General features: G+C 49.4%; 1 protein-coding gene across 4 annotated transcripts in view; it reads left to right on the forward strand.

Annotated features, from left to right (window-relative positions):
• The first annotated feature begins 315 nt into the window (after nucleotides 1–315).
• CRTAC1 (cartilage acidic protein 1) overlaps nucleotides 316–17,410 on the forward strand; it is a 172,087-nt gene continuing 154,992 nt past the window's right edge. For 3 of the 4 annotated variants that reach the window (XM_043475792.1, XM_043475790.1, XM_043475791.1), the window contains exon 1: nucleotides 332–501. In XM_043475792.1, the coding sequence (XP_043331727.1) occupies nucleotides 478–501 (24 nt within the window). In that variant the 5' untranslated portion in view covers nucleotides 332–477. Of the gene's footprint in view, nucleotides 502–17,410 lie in introns of all 4 variants that reach the window. The other variant, XM_043475789.1, reaches the window with a different exon arrangement.

The raw sequence follows: 17,410 nt of genomic DNA on the forward strand, positions 1-17,410 counted from the left end.
CAGGCCCGGCTGCCTCCTGAAGGTTACGCGACGCAGCGGCGAGGCGCGGGGGGCACCCGCCCTCGCCGCCGGCTGCGCCGCCGCCCACCCCAACGCCCGCCGCGCCGCGCCCGGCCGGCCCGGCTGCCGGCGGCTGCCACCGCAATCCCGGCTCCTAAATCAGCGCGGGGAGGCGCCCCCTCCCCCTACCCGGCTCCCGGGGCTCTCCGGACCGCGATTGGCCGCGCCACCCCCGGCCCCCAGCTCCAGCTGCAGCGCCATTGGCTGCGGGTCTCCGCCAGCCTTTACATAAGCCCCGGCGCGCTCGAGTGGAGTTGTATAAAGCGAGCGAGCGGCGTCGGGGCGGGAGGCTCGAGGCTAGCCCGGGACCGGGGCTCCGAGCTGGAAGGCGGCGGCGGCGGCGGCAGAGGCGGCAGAGGCGGCAGCGAGCTCCGGCTCTCCGACGCCCCCAGGCGGCGGGGCTGAGAGAGCCAGAGGATGGCTGCGAGCGCGGACCCGGGGGTGAGTACCCGCTCCGGTGCCCCCAACCCCTCAGGCAGAGAAAGTTTCTCCCGCCCTTTGCGCCCTCCGGATCCTCCCGTAGGGTTGGCAGGGATGCTGGCACGGAAGACCGAGACCGCTAAGGCGGCGGCAGCGGCTTGGTTTCCAACTTGCCAAGAGGCGCAGGACTCGACTGGCGTGCAGAGCCTTCCGCGGGCTAGGGGGAGAGGCGGGCGCTGGGCCGGAGGTGGAGGAGAGGTGGGAGCGGAGGTGTGGGGGCGACAGCTCTCACAGCTGGCAGAGAAAGTGTTGGGGGCGCCCTGGAGGTCAGTTGTTTGGGGAGGGGCGGTGGAGCGGGGAGGGGGCGGAGCAGGTGAGGGGGGATGTGCTGTGGGGTATTGGGGAGTCACCCAGCGAACCAGGCTCAGCTCCGGGCCGGGGAAGCTACTGGCCTCGGCCGGCTGCCTACGCGTCCAGGGTGGGGAAAAGCCCTGGGGGAGGCTAGCGCTCCCCCCCCACCCGCCCCCGGGAAACCGAGCTCCTGGGCACAGCGCTGGGTGGCAGAGAGCTCCGGGAGCCAGCTCCGCGCGGCTTAGCTGTCAGCTGCCTTTGCTGGACCGAGGTGTGGTCTGCTTGCTTTCATCCAATCTTAGACAAACGAGCTTCAGGCATTCCAGGGGAACCGGGGGTCCTCCTCGGCCCAGTGAGGGGGCGGGGGGAGGCACATGGAGGCTTTGATGGGGCAGGAGGCCGAGCTTGGGGGCATGCCCAGCAATGCAGCGCGCTTTTTCGCAGTATAGTAGTTGAGAGTCCTGGTTAGTCCCGTTTCTGTAGAAACCAACTCAAGAATCCAAAGTCATCCCAGCCCTGGATGGGAGCCTGCCAGAGTGGCGGTGAAATGTGCCTGGGGTTGGGGTGGAGTGGGGGGGGGGCCTTTCTTTCCTCGGGGAATGACTAATGAATATTGCTGCTGGTGGTGCTATGGGGTACACCTAGTGTGGCTACTCTGTGTCCCAGGAGGTGCTTTAGCTCTCCAGGCAAGACATTTTCTTCAGTCACACTTGGAGTGTCTTCTGGGATGGGTGCAGGACTTCCCAAGTGGAGCCAGGTGATAAAGGAAAGGAAGCAGGTTCCAGGGATAGGGGACAAGTCTGTAGTGCTGTATTGAGTCAGGGGAGAACTCTTGTGGGAAGAGAAACGCTACAGGAGGGAGATTTTTTGACCCTGATGACTTGGGCTGCAGCTACCCAAGACTGAATTGGAGCAAATTCAGAGTCACCCTGTACCTCTCTCTCAGCCACAAGGAAGAGGAGATGGAGAATGGAAAAGTGGGAATATGGCAGTTGTTCCAATATGGCCCTCGAGGAAGCATTTGCTCTCCATCTGACTTAAGAACATGTTTCTGGCAGCAGGTCCTGAAGTCCATTTAAGAGGCAATGAAGGGAGTTTAAGGCCTAGATGCTGGCACAGTGGACCACAAGTAGAATGTTCTGGTTTACATTTGGTACTAATGGTCTCTGGAGAAGGTCAAAAGTGGGCTGCTCAGTTGGGACTGTCTCCTGTACCTCATCCCCAAACATGGATGAGGGTTTTGAGCTCCTGGGGCAGCTGCATCAGCCTGGAGATCTTTTAATAGGGCTCTGGATTCACACCCCCAAATCTAGCTCCATCCTCTGCCTGCAGTCAACATTTTTCTGCGGCATTTCCCAAGACCTTCTCACCACTGGGGATTTGTACAGCGAAATACCTGCTTGTTGCTCTTTCTTCTCTTTTCTCCATCTGGGCTGCACCTGCTGTTCCGAACCCTGATGTTTATTACTCTGCACCTTGATGTTTGGTTAAGATGTCCTATCACAGCACAGTAGTGCCCTGTGAATGAGTGGGCCAATGGTCTACGTAATTCTAGGAAGTGAAATATATTCTTAGAAGAGCAGGACCGCAGACCAGGAAGGCAGGCCTATTAAACAGCTTGTGACAGACAGTCCTGTTCTCAATCTTGCTGCCTGCTTAGGCAATGGAAGCTGCCCAGCAAGCTCCTTGGTGCCCAGTAGGGGGCGCCAAAGGCACCCAGCTCAGGACCACTGACTTTCTCACTTCTTGCCCTTCACTGGCCATAGTAACTTAATGCTTTAAGCAAGCTCAGGCCTTTAACCGTCACCTTCTTGATTGGAACCCTTCTACCACATACTTCCTGGACTTCAGGTGGTCCTGTGATCTCAGGTGCAAGGAGATAGATACAAGTACAGCGTTCCAAGGAAATAGAACCGGTACCCAGCCCCACCTGCTCTCTGAAATTTTCTTTGTGCTTGGTGCTGGTGTATTCTTTGAGCTTGCTCAGTACTCACCGGGCCCTGGAATATTAGAACTAGAAGAAAGGGACATTGAAGAGCACCGACTCCAATGCCATCCCACATGCACACAACTTACAGATGGGAAAACTGAAGCCCGGTCAAGGCAAGCATCTTGCCCAAGGTCACATGGCTGTTTGGTGGAAGAGATAGGACTGGGTCCGAGGATTTCCACTCTGCTACTGAGAACTCTCTCCGCTCCCATGACCTGCTTCCTCTTTACTATGGAGATTGATGTGTGTTCTGCACAGTTGTTGATGTTGTCTAGTCGCTAAGTTGTCTCCAGCTCTTTTGCAGCCTCACAGACTGTATATAACCTGCCAGCTTCTTCTGTCCATGGGATTTCCCAGGCAAAAATAAGTGTTCATAATTGCTAACTGATCAGACATTGGTAAATTAATACATCTAGTAGCTTGGGGAAAATTTCCTCTGAATCTGTTATTCAGACTGAGGAGGCAAGGAATAGATAAAGCTCTTGTAATGTATATGTACCGGTAATAGAAATTTCTAGTTATTTTTTTCCCCTTCCTCCATTATCTTGTCTTATTATTCCAAGTGGTCATGTAGGGAAAAGCAATGCAACTCCAGGTTTCTCTCCATGCATTTAGGAATCAGAAGTGCCCAGCCCCTTGAGATGATCTTGGAACCCAAGCCTAGGGCTCTTCCTTCCACTCAGGCATGCTAGAGTAGGGTCTCTCTGTCCCGTAGTCATACCACTGCCTATGGGACCTCCGGTAGTTAGATCCTGGGTGAAGTGGAGCGTTTCCAACCAGTATTTGCCCATTTCCCCATCCTTGCTGCTTCCAGCTCAAGGTCAGAGTGCTGGGATGTTCTATTTTTGCAAAATCCTCATGTGAGGGTTTCTTGGGTGACCTGAAAGATACTACCATTTCCATTGCCCTTTTTCTGTTCTGTGAGTCTGGCTGTCGACATCTGAGCTGGGCCCTGGGCAGGAGGTTTGCAGAGTGGCCTATGGGCTGCCCCCTCCTCCGGTGTCCTCTCCCCACCCTGCTCCTTTGCACTGTGCATGGAGTTTCCCCCAGGGTGTCTGCAGACTTGGCGGTGACCCTCAGGAGGACCCAGTGCTGCCGAGCCAGAATTCTGAGAGGCGGATCTGCTTTTGTCCCTAAGGCTCACCCAAGGGATGCTTGTTGCCAGGGAAGGTGCTTGAGTTTTCTCTTCTCCTTCAGGCTCTCAGACAAGTTGTGTCTTTGTCTTCAGATGGGGGAGGCGGGTGGTAGGATAATGTGGACCACAGAGCCACAGTCCCTTCCTTGAAAGCGGGGTTCTGAGAGCCTGGACTAGGGATCTGTGCCTGCTCCCAGCTCTGTCTGAAGAGTTGTGCCTGCATTCCCAAGGCCTGGATTTTTCCTGGATAAGGCCAGAGGAATATAATTACATAAAACACAGCGATAGCACGGGATCTCTAGATTTTTGTTTGAATGTGGAAGTGGCACTAGACATTGAGGAAATAAGAAGTCACCTCTTACATGAGCCCCACTAGATGACTGACCCTTATAACCTGCTCTCGCTGGGAAGGCAGCTCAGTAGTGGGAAGGATACAGGCTTAGAATGTGACTCCCCGCTTCCTGCTTAGGAACCTTGGACACACTGTTTAACCTCTGCGTGCCTCAGTTTCCTCCTCTGCAAAATGGTGAGGCTGGCAGCCTATGATGAGGGTAAGATAGTGAGCATCAAGAAAGGTAGTCTTTAACATGTCTCTGCCCTTGGTGAGATGTAAAGAAGAATAGATGGGAGGGGATAATAGTACGGGGTCACTGGGGACTGCGCTGGGTCTTCCTTTTCCCCATGAAAGAAAGCAAACATCCATGTCTGCACATCAGCCTCTGCTAGCAGCAACATCTGGGCTGTGGACAACACCTCCTTGACAGAGCTGCTGTCTTCCTTCCCCCACATTGGGGCTTTCATTTGGGGGTTCTGCCATGCTTGGGGAAAAGAAATTTTACAGGTCCCAGGATAATTCTGAGTGTGATGGAAGGCCCTGAGCTATTGATTCCTAAGGAAGGATCTTTGTGCTAGGAGAAGGCTTCCTCAGAGCTCAGTGATTTAAGAGTGCTGACAAACCCATGCTCACCAGGCCTCCTGCAGGCTGCAGATACAGGCTTCTGGGCCAGCCAGGGTTCTGCGAGGGATTTCTGGGGAGCCTGACTGGTTGCTTAGGGGACATAAACCTGTGAACTCTCCTTAGGAGAAAGCATGAAATCAATTGGTTCGTTATCACACTAGACACCCCCTGGACCATGGAGGGCATTTAAGAAATGAGAAGCTAGCAAAGGACGAGGAGGTTGTGTTTGAAAAGTCTATGGAAAGGTGTGAAGGGGTTGGAGAAAAAGACCTTTCTCCACTGAACCGCATGATCTTGGCCTTATTGAAGTCCTTGGGCAGTGAGCGGAGGGATTACTGTGCCCATGTGGCAATGTCTGTAGACGTTTTTGATTGTGACAGCTGGATCAGGGGGTGCTGTTGGCATCTAGGGGGTAGAGGCCAGGGATGATGTTAACCATCTTACAGTGCACAGGACAGCCTCCCAACAAAGAACTGTCTGGCCTAAAAAAGTCACTAGTGCCAAGATGGAGAAACCTTGGACCAGAGCATCACAGCATGGACTCACAGCATGTTAGAGGTGGAGGGATTTTAGCAGTATTCTCACCCAACCCTCCCACTTCACCGCTGAGGACTCTGAGGTCCAGAGGTGAAGAGACCAACCAGAATCATGCAGCAAGTGAGTGGCAAAGCTCATCTGCACCTCAGATGTGCTGTCTCCTAAGAGTGACTTACCCAGACTCCCCCCAGAGTTGTTGTGAAGATTCAGTGTGAGCTGTGAAAACACTTAGAAAATTCTAAAGAGGTTATTATTAATATTGCTATTATTAAGGATTGGGGAGTTTGGAAAGCTCTATTTCTGGCTATGCCACTGACTCATGGTACAAGTTTGGCATATCATTCCCCTGCCCCCAGGCCTCTTGTGTGAGGGCCTGCAGGGTTGGGGGGGCGGTGGTCTCAGCAGGTGACAATTTTATCATGATCATTATCTTCAAAGAAAAGTGCAAAGATCTGCCCTTCAAAAAGCCTAGACACTTTAAAAGAAGATAAAAATTTTCCTTGAAAGAAATCATGTTGACTTCGTAAGAAGAAAAACGTTTGCTTCTTGGAAAAATTCCAGTCCCTGGGCCCTGTGAATTGGTTCCAGCCCAGGAAATCTGATCAACATCCGGAGGAGAAGCTGAGAGCTCCCCAACTGACAAACGGGCTGGATTTGTCCCCACTCCCTCCGAGACTTTGCCACCCTTTCCTGCTCAGCCCTCTTGGCACCGGGAAGCTCTGCAAGGAACTTGAAGGAGGGGTGGGCAGGCATGTCATTAATTAGTAAAACCTCGTTTACTTAACAGACATATTCTTAAAGATCTCTTCCAAGGGACGTTTTGACATATTACTTTAATTAGCCATAGAAGAATCGAGAGTGCCGAGAGTGTAAAATGACCCTTCCTGTGGTTTCCAGTTACCCTTATCTTTGTTTGCACCCAACAAGTACAGTGACAAGGTCACAGAGTCATTGCAGAGCTAAGGGGTCCTGTTGACTTAGGAAGGGACCGCAGGGACTTCTTCCCTCCTTTACTGCTGCTCCACCTAACTGGAGAGCCTCCCCCCTTCGTGGGACTTGCATTGTCATCCCTGCCCTCCCTGGGGATAGGCAACATGCCCAGGAACCCGATTTCCTGCCTGGATGGACAGAGGTGCCTTGCAGGGTTCCTGGGAGCAGCCTCAGCTGGCGTTTCTCACAGAAGGCCTGGCCCTGCCCCTGCCTTCCTTGCACTCAGGATTGGAGGTAGGAAGTCCCTAGAGGCTCTCCTTAGAGTAGGGTTCTCCAAACACAGAGCCACGGACTGGTACAGTCTGCCGCCTGTTAGGAACCAGGTTGCAGAGCTGGAGATGAGCGACAGGCATTCCAGTGAAGCTTCATCTGCTGCTCCCCATTGCTCCCATTACTGCTTGAAACTTCTCTCCCTCCATCACTTGTCCATGGAAGAGTTGTCTTCCACAAAACCTGTCCCTGGTGCCAAAAAGGTTGGGAACCTCTGCCTTAGAGGACCAAAGCTACACAGTTCCCCGCCCGAATTGGGAGGGTGGACACACACACAGACCTCACCCAGTTCCTGTAGTGAATGCGGTGAACATCCTGCAAGTCCAGGGCAGGCCAGCCTCTGGAGGTCAGTCCATGTAATGAGACTTGGTGAGCCTAAGGGCCCTTTCTTTCACTTTGCCCCAGGGATGTCATATTCCCTTGTACCCTGGTCTCTAAGAACAGACTTTCTTGGAATGGCAGTCATGCACCAGTCATCTGAGAAGCTATGTATATCCAAAGAGCCTTTTGCAGGCAGGGAAAGAAGAATCCCGGAGAAGGAGAAATGCTGCCTTGCAAGCAGCGGGGGCTGAGACACCATGTCTTTTGTTCTCAACTGCAAATCCAGTGCCTAGCATAGCATTTGGCAGGGGGAGGGGCTCCACAGGTGCTCGCTGGGTGAACAAATGAATGTGTGGATGTAGGCAGCCGGTCTGGGGTAGAGTTGGCCCTTGGTATTAAAGTGTATCTCCAGTCCAGCTTTCTTTCTGGCTCCTTCTTCCCAGAGCTGGCACTTGGCCCCAGAGCTCTGTAAACCCCCAGAGGTCCCACGGATCAAGCAGGGTCTGAAAGTGAAAGTTGAAGTCACAACCCTACGGACTATAGCCTGCCAGTCTCCTCTATCCATGGGATTCTCCAGGCAAAAATGCTGGAGTGGGTTTCCATTTCCTCCTCCAGGGGATCTTCCCAACCCAGGGATGGAACCTGGGTGTTCTGCATTGCAGGCAGATTCTTCAATGTCTGAGCCACCAGGGAAGCCCCCTCAGGAGCCCACGTAGGACTCACACGTGACATGGTACCAGCTCTGAGCCTGGACGGGCTGTTTTTCTTCCTCTTTATCTCCTCCAGGTGCTCACCCCCATCCCCCCCCGACCCCCTCCCCACCCCTGCAACCAGGCTGCTCCAGGGAAGCCCAGCACGGATCTATCTTGGTAGCTGTAAGCTGATAGAATAGATGATCATTTGGATTTCCACCAAAGACAGACTAGGGAGTGAATCATTGCTTCACGGCAACATTCCCAGGAGGAAGCTTTTAAATAGCAAGGTCCACTAATGCATTTTAAATGATTTAGGGAAAAAACCTGACCCATAGACACTTAGGCCCAGGAAAGAACTTTGGAGGTCATCCAGGATGTCCAGTCCCCTCTGTGATACTCTCACTGTTTGGAAACATGGCCAGCCTCGCGGCCCTGCACACTGCTGCCCCAAATCTAAAATGCCATTTCTAAACCTGTCTGATCATGACTTCAAACCTCCCGTTCCTCAGTCTGAGACAGGTGGGCTCTACAGGCTCCAACTGCTGCCTCCACGTGAGCAAGGAATTATCTGGCCCAGCACATCAGTAATGCTGAGACTGAGAACCCCAGGACTAGTGCATCATTCCTGCCCTCCCTTCTTTCCCCAAACTCCCTCCTAAGGGCTGGAGCAAGGACTCCTCAGATGGGTCAGTTTGGGAGAACTGGGCATGGAGAGCCCTTTCTGGAGTTACCTGCCCACACATGCGACTCTCTGCCATGTGCTGAGCTTAGCCGGGCAGGCTCAGGCCTACCCCTGCCCACAGGGAGGGCTGCTGGAGGGTGCAAATACATCAGCAAGCACCTTGGACCCCACTCCAAAGCCTGACCTTCCAAACAGCTATATCTGTAACGATGGTGGCTTTTTAATCTCTATCTGTCTGAGCCCCACCTGCCTCCTCCCCTCCCCACCTTTCTTCCCATCCACTAATCCTGAATATGAACAGGGAGGGAAGTGGGATGCTGCTCACTGGACCCTTTCAGACCCCAACACTCAATCTGGAAATCTGGCGTCATATTTGGTTCTTGCTTACTCCTCATTTTTCACAACTTCTGGATCACTGAGTCAATCTGCTTCACGAATCTCTCTCCAAGCTGCCCAGTCTTTCCATCCACACTGCCGAGGTTCTGGCCCCCCTTATCCTTCAGCTGACTAGCAGTAATACTTGTTAACTGCTCCCCACTTCCTCTCATCTTGCCCTGCTTGTAAATCTCGGAGCTGATCATCACTCTTCAGCCTAATTCATGGGGCCCTGTACACAAGCAAACAGAGATTTTTTTTTTATTTGCAATTTCTTATAACAAGTACTATATGAGGAATGAGCAGTATTAATAGTAACACTTACCTACCATTGACTATGTTCCAAGCACTACTCCAACCCCTTATGTGGATAATCTCCTTTAATCCTCATAGTAACCTTAGAAGGTAGGTACCACTATTGTCACTCTTTTACAGATGAGGAAACAAAGGCACAGAGAAGTTAAGTAACTTGCCCAAGGTCACGCAGCCAGAATGTGGCAGAGCCAGGACCTATGTCCAAGTCAACTGGCTCCAGAATTGATGCCCTTGGACACTACACTAAATAATCTCTTTCACTAAAGGGTCTCTCTCACTTGATCTTAAACCAAGTGAGACGGGAACACAGTGGAAGGAGCAAGCATCTGCCTGGGGCTGCCAAGGAAAGCCTAAGAGAGAGGTGCTGATGGACTGGCCAGAGGGACAAGGGGAAGAAAGTGTTCCAGGCTGAGGAGCCAGCGTGTGCATGGCGGCCAAGCAGGGTCATGCAGCCCTCGGAGGCTCGGTGTGGCTGGGGTGGGACAGATACTGAGAAAGGGTGCAGCTAGGAGGTTGGAAGAGGCTGCGGATGCCTCACGTACAACAAAAGGGTTAGGGATGACCTTGCTGGAGAGACATGTTGGAAAGATGGCCTCAGTGGAGGGAAAGGCAGGGGCTGCCATTCAGTTACTCACTCAGTTATTCACTCCCTGGCCTTGTGCACCTCTGCCAGGCACTGTCTGGGCATTGAGAAAACAGCTGAGAACAAGTAAAGTTCTTGTCCCAGCGGAGCATACATTCTAATGCCTCAGTCATTGGCATTTTTCCACGCTGTCCCCTGTCCCCTCTTCTGCCTTGCCAGCCTGGAAGACAAATGCCAGACCTTCTGCACCTCTCTGTCCTATGCATCTTCCCCAGCACCATGAAAATATAAGGCTTCCTCTTCCTTCCCTCTACCTGGAGAGAGCTCCTGATGCTGCCTGCGGCTGCACTTACAAGAAAGAGACTTGGTCCTGCTCCAGAACGAGGCAGATGAAAACCCAGGGGACCCAGGTTGGGAGGCGCCAAAGAGACCAGCAGGCTAATGAAATAGTGTTTCTGCAAGTGAGAGGACAAATGGAGTCTCCCATCCTCACGCGCAAGGCGGCACAGGTCCTTAACGAGTATTATTAACTGCTCGGACTTCCGAGTCTCTAAAATGGGAAATGAAATGAGATAATGCATGCACAGTGCCTGGCAAACAAAGTCAGTACTTGGAAGGTAATGGTGACAGCAAGGATGCTATTGCTACTGATAAGTGTTTTTCGAATGAATGAATGCCTCTCAGGAGATTGAGTCCAGGCCCACCAGGTGCTCCCATCCTGTGGTGGCTGCCAGACATTCAGTGGAACTCACAGGGCTGTCAGACTTTGAGGCATTGACTGGCTTCTGTTGCTGATTTGTCTAGGGACTCTGATAGAGTTCTTTGACTTTTTAAACACTGCTTTCCAAATGCAGAACCTCTCAGTTTAAAATCATATACACATCCAATCTTCAAGCATTTTGCAGATGTTAAGGGCCAGGTTAGAAATGATGCCTGAGGCATGGCTTCTGACCTCAAGGAACTTACGGTCCACTAGGGATGAGCCATGATATAGGGGTAGGCATTCAGAGTAGCAACAGGTAGAAAGAGCAGAGAGCCCATAGAAGGGAGGGTACTGAGGTGATGGGGAGTGGGAAGGGCAGGCAGGAAAGGCCCCCTGGAGAAGAGGAATGATGCACTGGTCCAGGAGTTTTCAATCTCAGCATTACTGACATGATGGGCCAGATAATTCTTTGCTGTAGAGGGCTGTCCTGTTCACTGCCAGCCACATCCCTGGCCTCTACCCATTAGGTGCCAATAGCACCCCCTTCCCTGGTTGTGGCAACCAAAAATGTGTCCAGGCATTGCCAGATACTGAGGGCGAGGGAGGCAAATTGCCCTTGGTTGAGAACCGGTGCTCTTGGCCAATGGAAGGTCCTCTGGATGGGAACCTGAAGAGGGAAAAATGAGTGCTCCCTCTAACTCGTGACCCAGAGTGTGGGACTTTTAAATAGGCAGTGCTGGGAGGGCAGGTTGGGGTGACATCTGGTTCTCCAGACTTTGAGGAGTCTGATGTCTTCTTTCTCCTCTCTTTCTGCCTCTCCTGATTCAGCTTTCTTAGCATCGTTTACCTCTCAGCTACACCACCCTACCTGTGTGGAAATGTTCTTCTTCTCCTCCACCTGGCTAATCTAGATATCTTTGTTCCCCTTCCTCCACAGCAACCCTCAGCCTGTACTGCAAATGTTGACCAGCTTTCTCCCTGAGACCTGGGTGCCGAGCACAGTCCCAAGCTCATGGAGTGGGGCGGCAGGTGTCGGGGGCACACAGGAAGTGTCACTGTGGGTCAGTGAGCTCCCCAACTCTCCTCCGAGGATGCCTCAGTCCTAGGAGCTCCTTAGTGAGTCTCTGTGGGTCCCTGGTGGCCCAGCCCATGCAGGGTGGAGTGCTCCATGGCTGCTTCTCTTCCTCAAGCCTCTGCTCTCCTGCAGCTTCTGGAAAGGGCCTGTGCTCCCCGCTGGTTCCCACATCTGAAGCATTCGGGACTCTTGCTTTTGTGAGAGCTCAGGGCGGTGTCCTTGGTGCTTGCGAGCATTGCTAAAGAACTGCTTGCCCTAAAAATTGCCCTGGAAGCTTCTCCCCACAGCTGCCTGACCCCACATCAGAGATCTAGGTTGCTTGGTTACCAGTTTTCAGACCCAATTCAGGAAAGTCCCGAGGCCACAGAAAACTGAGTTTGGCTGCATGTGACCTGCAGCCAATGTCTAAAGACTGCCCAACCTTGAAGCTATCTGTGTGAAAGGTGAGAAAAGAAGCAATGAGCCTGGCCTCCGAGAGGCATTCCCTTGCTCACTTAACCCTTCAACCCACGGCATGTCGTAGGATTCCCATGTTACAGACGGAGACACTTGAGATCAGAAAGATTAAGGAACAGGCTCAAGGTCACCTGCTAGTTTCTGGTGGAGTTGAGGTCCAAATCCAGGTCCCTGACTCTGGTCTTTATTTATTTATTTTTCTCTATCTCACTGAAGATTGTTCAAGACGTTTGCTTATAGAACATTTTTAAGAGATTATTACAAAGCAATTCTTCCCACTGCCTGAAACACAAGTCCTACCACCTCTCACCCTTGTTAAGGCCCCTCTTTGCTCCCTCCTCCCACCTCCCTTGCAGGAACAGCCTGGGTGCTCATGCCCTGCGCCCTCTGCCCAAACTCTACCCTTGGTACTTATCCTCACCTTCCCTGGGCTATGCTGCCCCTGGATCCTCCCATTGCACTTACCTCAGTCACTACTTAACGCCACTCCTGCCTGTAGATACATAGTACGTGCTTGATATACAGCATTCAAGAAAGCAAAAAACATTCAATTCAACCTACTTTTTAAAATTCTATTTTTAGCTTTTCTCCACGTTCTTCTAGAAGATTGAGATGTTCACAGTGGTGTGACAGGAGGTTTCTGAGCCAGCCGTGTAAAATGTAAGGTCACTGCAGCACCTGCTGGCCTTCTGCTCCAAGCAGTACCATCCTGCTCTGCTTTCTTCCCCAAACTCCATATCCTGCCTCCCCCTATGATACTCTCTGGCTAAATAGATTTTCTTGATAGACCTCAACAAGCTGGTGATGAATTCTGGTAGCAGAAACATTTTTCACTTCAAATCCAATTGCAACTTACACTCCGATCTGGGGACCACAAGTCTGGGGTAGTGGTTCGCAGTCCAGGCTGAGAATCTGGGTGCAGAACCATTAACATAATCAGGGGAGCTTCTAAAAATACAGTATATGGCACCCGAATCCTGCCCCAGACCAGTTATATCAGAAACTGGGTAAAGGATCTGGGCAACAACCTGTCTCTAAAAACTCCCCACGTGATTTGACTGGGCAACTGGGCTTTCAAATCATCAGTCTAGAGCCTTACTTCTAAAAGTGGAGTTCTGGGACCAGCAGCCTCAGCATCACCTGAAGGCTTGTTAGAATGAAGAATCTCAGGCCCCACCCCTGACCCACCAAATCAGAATCTGCATTTTACCATGATCCTCAGGTGATTTGTAAGCATGTTACAGTTTAAGAAGCACTGCTTTGGGGAAAGAACAGTTTCAAAATAACTGTATAACAAGTTGCAAGCAGTTTCTGCTGATTCACATTATCATTTGGACAGAGTCCTTCCTTCATCCGTTTAACAAACATTAAGTGCCTCCGAGCACTAGATACCATGATGGTTTGGGTTTGGAGAAACACACTGGCATGCTTATTTGTCTTGGCTTGCAAATTCCTGCCCATACCCCATTTTCTCTAGGCTCTGGTCATTAATAATAGCTGTCTATTGCCTGCTAGACCTGACGACATCCCCTGCCCCTGCCACCACTCCAGTTCCAACCTTTTCCTTCTTCTCGATTCTTTGTCAAAATTAAAGTCAAAATCTCTCTCTGTCACTCCCTATCAATTGTGGTAATTTGACTTTGAGCTGAAGACACCTAGTACTTTGAGTATCTAATGATCAATGAGCCTGCAGCCCTGAGGATTGCACAGCCCTAGGATTGGTTTCAGCATCTTAGATCTAGAAGCAGAGAAGTTTCTTAAACTAATCACTATAGTATATATGTATCACTTATGGACCATAAATGTGTAGTTTATGGGCCAGGACCGTGAGAATCACGTGGGAGCTTATTGAAAATATAGACTCTTGGGCCCTCCTGCAGATAAATTGAATCAGAATCTGCATTTCAGCAAAACTTCCAGGTGATTCATATAGTACGTATTAAAGTTTGAGATCTCTTTCAAAAGGACTTGTGCCCACTGTATACTGTTGTATTCAGTGCCCCTGACCCCGCAGCAGGCCACTGTTGACCCACGCCTCCACCAGAGACTCCTGGACACAGACAGGCACGTCTGGCTCAGTATCTTGTGGGGACACTGCTCCTTTCTCCTGGGTCCTGGTGCACACAAGGTTTTGTTTGTGCCCTCCAAGAGTCTGTTTCCCCAGTCCTGTGGAAATCCTGTGATCAAATACCTCTGGCCTCCAGAGTCAAAGCTGGGGGTTCTCAGTCCCTTTGCCGGATCCCCTGGTTGGGAAATCTGTTGTGGGTCCTAGAACTTTCTTAACAGTGTGAGAATTTCTTTGGTATAATTGTTCTGTGGTTTGTGGGTTGTCTGCTCAGCAGGTCTATGGTGGGGCTAATGACGACCTCCTCCAAGAGCTTCCTAAGTGATCAATGCAAAGAAATAGAGGAAAACAATAGAATGGGAAAGACTGGAGATCTCTTCAAGAAAATTAGAGATACCAGGGGAACATTTCATGCAAAGATGGGCACAATAAAGGACAGAAACTGTACAGACCTAACAGAAGCAGAAGATATTAAGAAGAGTTGGCAAGAATAAACAGAACTATACAAAAAAGATCTTAATGACACAGATAACCATGATGGTGTGATCACTCACCTAGAGCCAGACATCCCAGAGTGTGAAGAAAAGTGGACCTTGGAAAGCATCACTACAAACAAAGCTAGTAGAGGTGATGGAATTCAGTTGAGCTATTTCAAATCCTAAAAGATGATGCTGTGAGAGTGCTGCACTCAATATGCCAGCAAATTTGGAAAACTCAGCAGTGGCCACAGGACTGGAAAAGGTCAGTTTTCATTCCAATCCCAAAGAAAGGCAATGCCAAAGAATGCTCAAACTACCGCACAATTGCACTCATCTCACACACTAGCAAAGTAATGCTCAAAATTCTCCAAACCAGGCTTCAACAGTTCATGAACCAAGAACTTCCAGATGTTCAAGCTGGATTTAGAAAAGGCAGAGGAAAAAAAAAAAAAAAGGCAGAGGAACCAGAGATCAAATTGCCAACATCTATTGGATCATCAAAAAAGCAAGAGAGTTCTAGAAAAACATCTACTTCTGCTTTATTGACTATGCCAAAGCCTTTGACTGTGTGGATCACAACAATCTGGAAAATTCTTAAAGAGATGGGAATACCAGACCACCATACCTGCCTCCTGAGAAATCTGTATGCAGGTCTAGAAGTAACAGTTAGAACTGGACATGGAACAACACACTGGTTCCAAATTGGGAAAGGAATATGTCAAGGCTGTATATTGTCACCATGCTTAGTTAACTTATATCTGGAGTACATGATGCAAAATGCTGGGCTGGATGAAGCACAAGCTGGAATCAAGACTGCCGGGAGAAATAGCAATAACCTGTCATATGCAGATGACACCACCCTTATGGCAGAAAGCAAAGAGGAACTAAAGAGCCTCTTGAGGAAGGTGAAAGAGGAGAGTGAAAAAGCTGGCTTAAAACTCAACATTCAGAAAACTAAGATCGTGGCATCTGGTCCCATCACTTCATGGCAAAGAGATGGGAAAACAATGGAAACAGTGAGAGACTTTATTTTCTGGGGCTCCAAAATTACTGCAGATGGTGACTGCAGCCATGAAATTAAAAGGCACTTACTCCTTGGAAGAAAAGCTGTGAAAAACCTAGACAGCATATTAAAAAGCAGAGACATTACTTTGCCGACAAAGATCCGTCTAGTCAAAGCTATGGTTTTTCCAGTAGTCATGTCTGGATGTGAGAGTTGGAGCATAAAGAAAGCTGAGTACCAAAGAATAGATGCTTTTTTGAACTGCGGTGTTGGAAAAGACTCTTGAGAGTCCCTTGGACTTCAAGGAGATCAAACAAGTCAATCCTAAAGGAAATCTGTCCTGAATATTTTGGCCACCTGATGCAAAGAACTGACTCCTTAGAAAAGACCCCAATGCTGGGAAAGATTGAAGGAAGGAGGAAAAGGGAACGAGATGGTTGGATATCATCACTGACTCGATGGACATGAGTTTGAGCAAGCTCTGGGAGTTGGTGAAGGACAGGGAAGCCTGGCGTGCTGCAGTCCATGGGGTTGCAAAGAGTCAGACACAACTGAGTGACTGACCTGAAAGTTTGAGAAGCACTAAAGCCCTGGTATAGACTGTGTTTCTCAAATTTTGCATATTAGAACCATATAGGGAGCTTCTAAAGTTCTGATGCCCCCGCTGCAGCTTATGCCAAGTAAGTGAGAATACCTTGGGATGAAGCCCAGGCATGAGTATTTTTTTATTATGGTAAAATATACATAACATAAAATTTACTGTTTTGACCATTTGTAAGTATTTGGTTCAGCGATATTAAGTACACTCTCATTGTCATGCAAACATCACTACCATCCATCTCCAGAACTTTTCATCTTCCCAAACTGAAACTCCATAAGCATTAAACACTAAATTCCCATTCCCCCCTCCTCCCAGCCCCTGGTAACCACCATCTACTTTCTGCCTCAGTGAATTTGACTATTCCAGGTACTTCGTCTAAGTGGAATCATACAGTATTTGTCTTTTGTGACTGGCTTCTTTCACTCAGCATGACATCCTCTAGGTTCATTCATGTTGTAGCATGTGTCAGAATTTCCTCCTTTTTAAGGCATATCATATTCCATTGTAGGTATTTGCCACACTTTGGACATGTAGATTGATGGACACTTGGTCTCCTGTAACTTGCTTGTGGCTATGGTGAATAATACAGTTACAAACTTGGGTATACAATTATCTGTTTGAGTCCCTTCTTTCAATTCTTTTGGGTATATACCCAGAAATGGAATTGCTAGATCACATGGTAATTGTTTTTGGGACTTTTCTGAAGAACTGCTGCTACACAGCAGTTTTCCACAGCAGCTGCACCATTTTACAGTCCCATCAGCAATGCATAAGGGTCCCAATTTCTCCACATCCTCACCAACAATTGTTATTTTCTGGTTTTTTGATTATAGCCATTCTAATGGATGCAAAGTGTTATCTTATTGTGGGTTTGAGTTGCATTTCCCTAATGATTAGTGACATTGAGCATCTTCTTATATATTTATTGACCAGTTGTGTATTTTCTTTGAAGAAATGTTTATTCAGGTATTTTGAATTGGGTTCTTTTGTTGTTGTTGAGTTACAGGAGTTCTTTATATATTCTGGATATTAGTCCTTTATCAGATATATGATTTGCAAATATTTTCTCCTGTTCCATGGGTTGCCTTTTCACTCTATTGATAGCATCCTGTGATGCACAAAAGTTTTAAATTTGATGTAGTCCATTTAATCTATGTTTTCTTCTGTTGCCTGTGCTTTTGGTGTCATAGCCAAGAAATTATTTTCAGACATGGGTATTTTTTTAAAGCTCCTCAAGTGATTTCATTATACAGCTAAGGTTGAGCAATGTGTCTCAAACTTTAATATGCATTTAGACCACCTGAAATCTTGTTAAAATGCACATTTTGATTTATGAAGTCTGGGGT

This window comes from Cervus canadensis, chromosome 8 (genome assembly GCF_019320065.1).
Source record: "Cervus canadensis isolate Bull #8, Minnesota chromosome 8, ASM1932006v1, whole genome shotgun sequence".
Taxonomy (NCBI): Eukaryota; Metazoa; Chordata; class Mammalia; order Artiodactyla; family Cervidae; genus Cervus; species Cervus canadensis.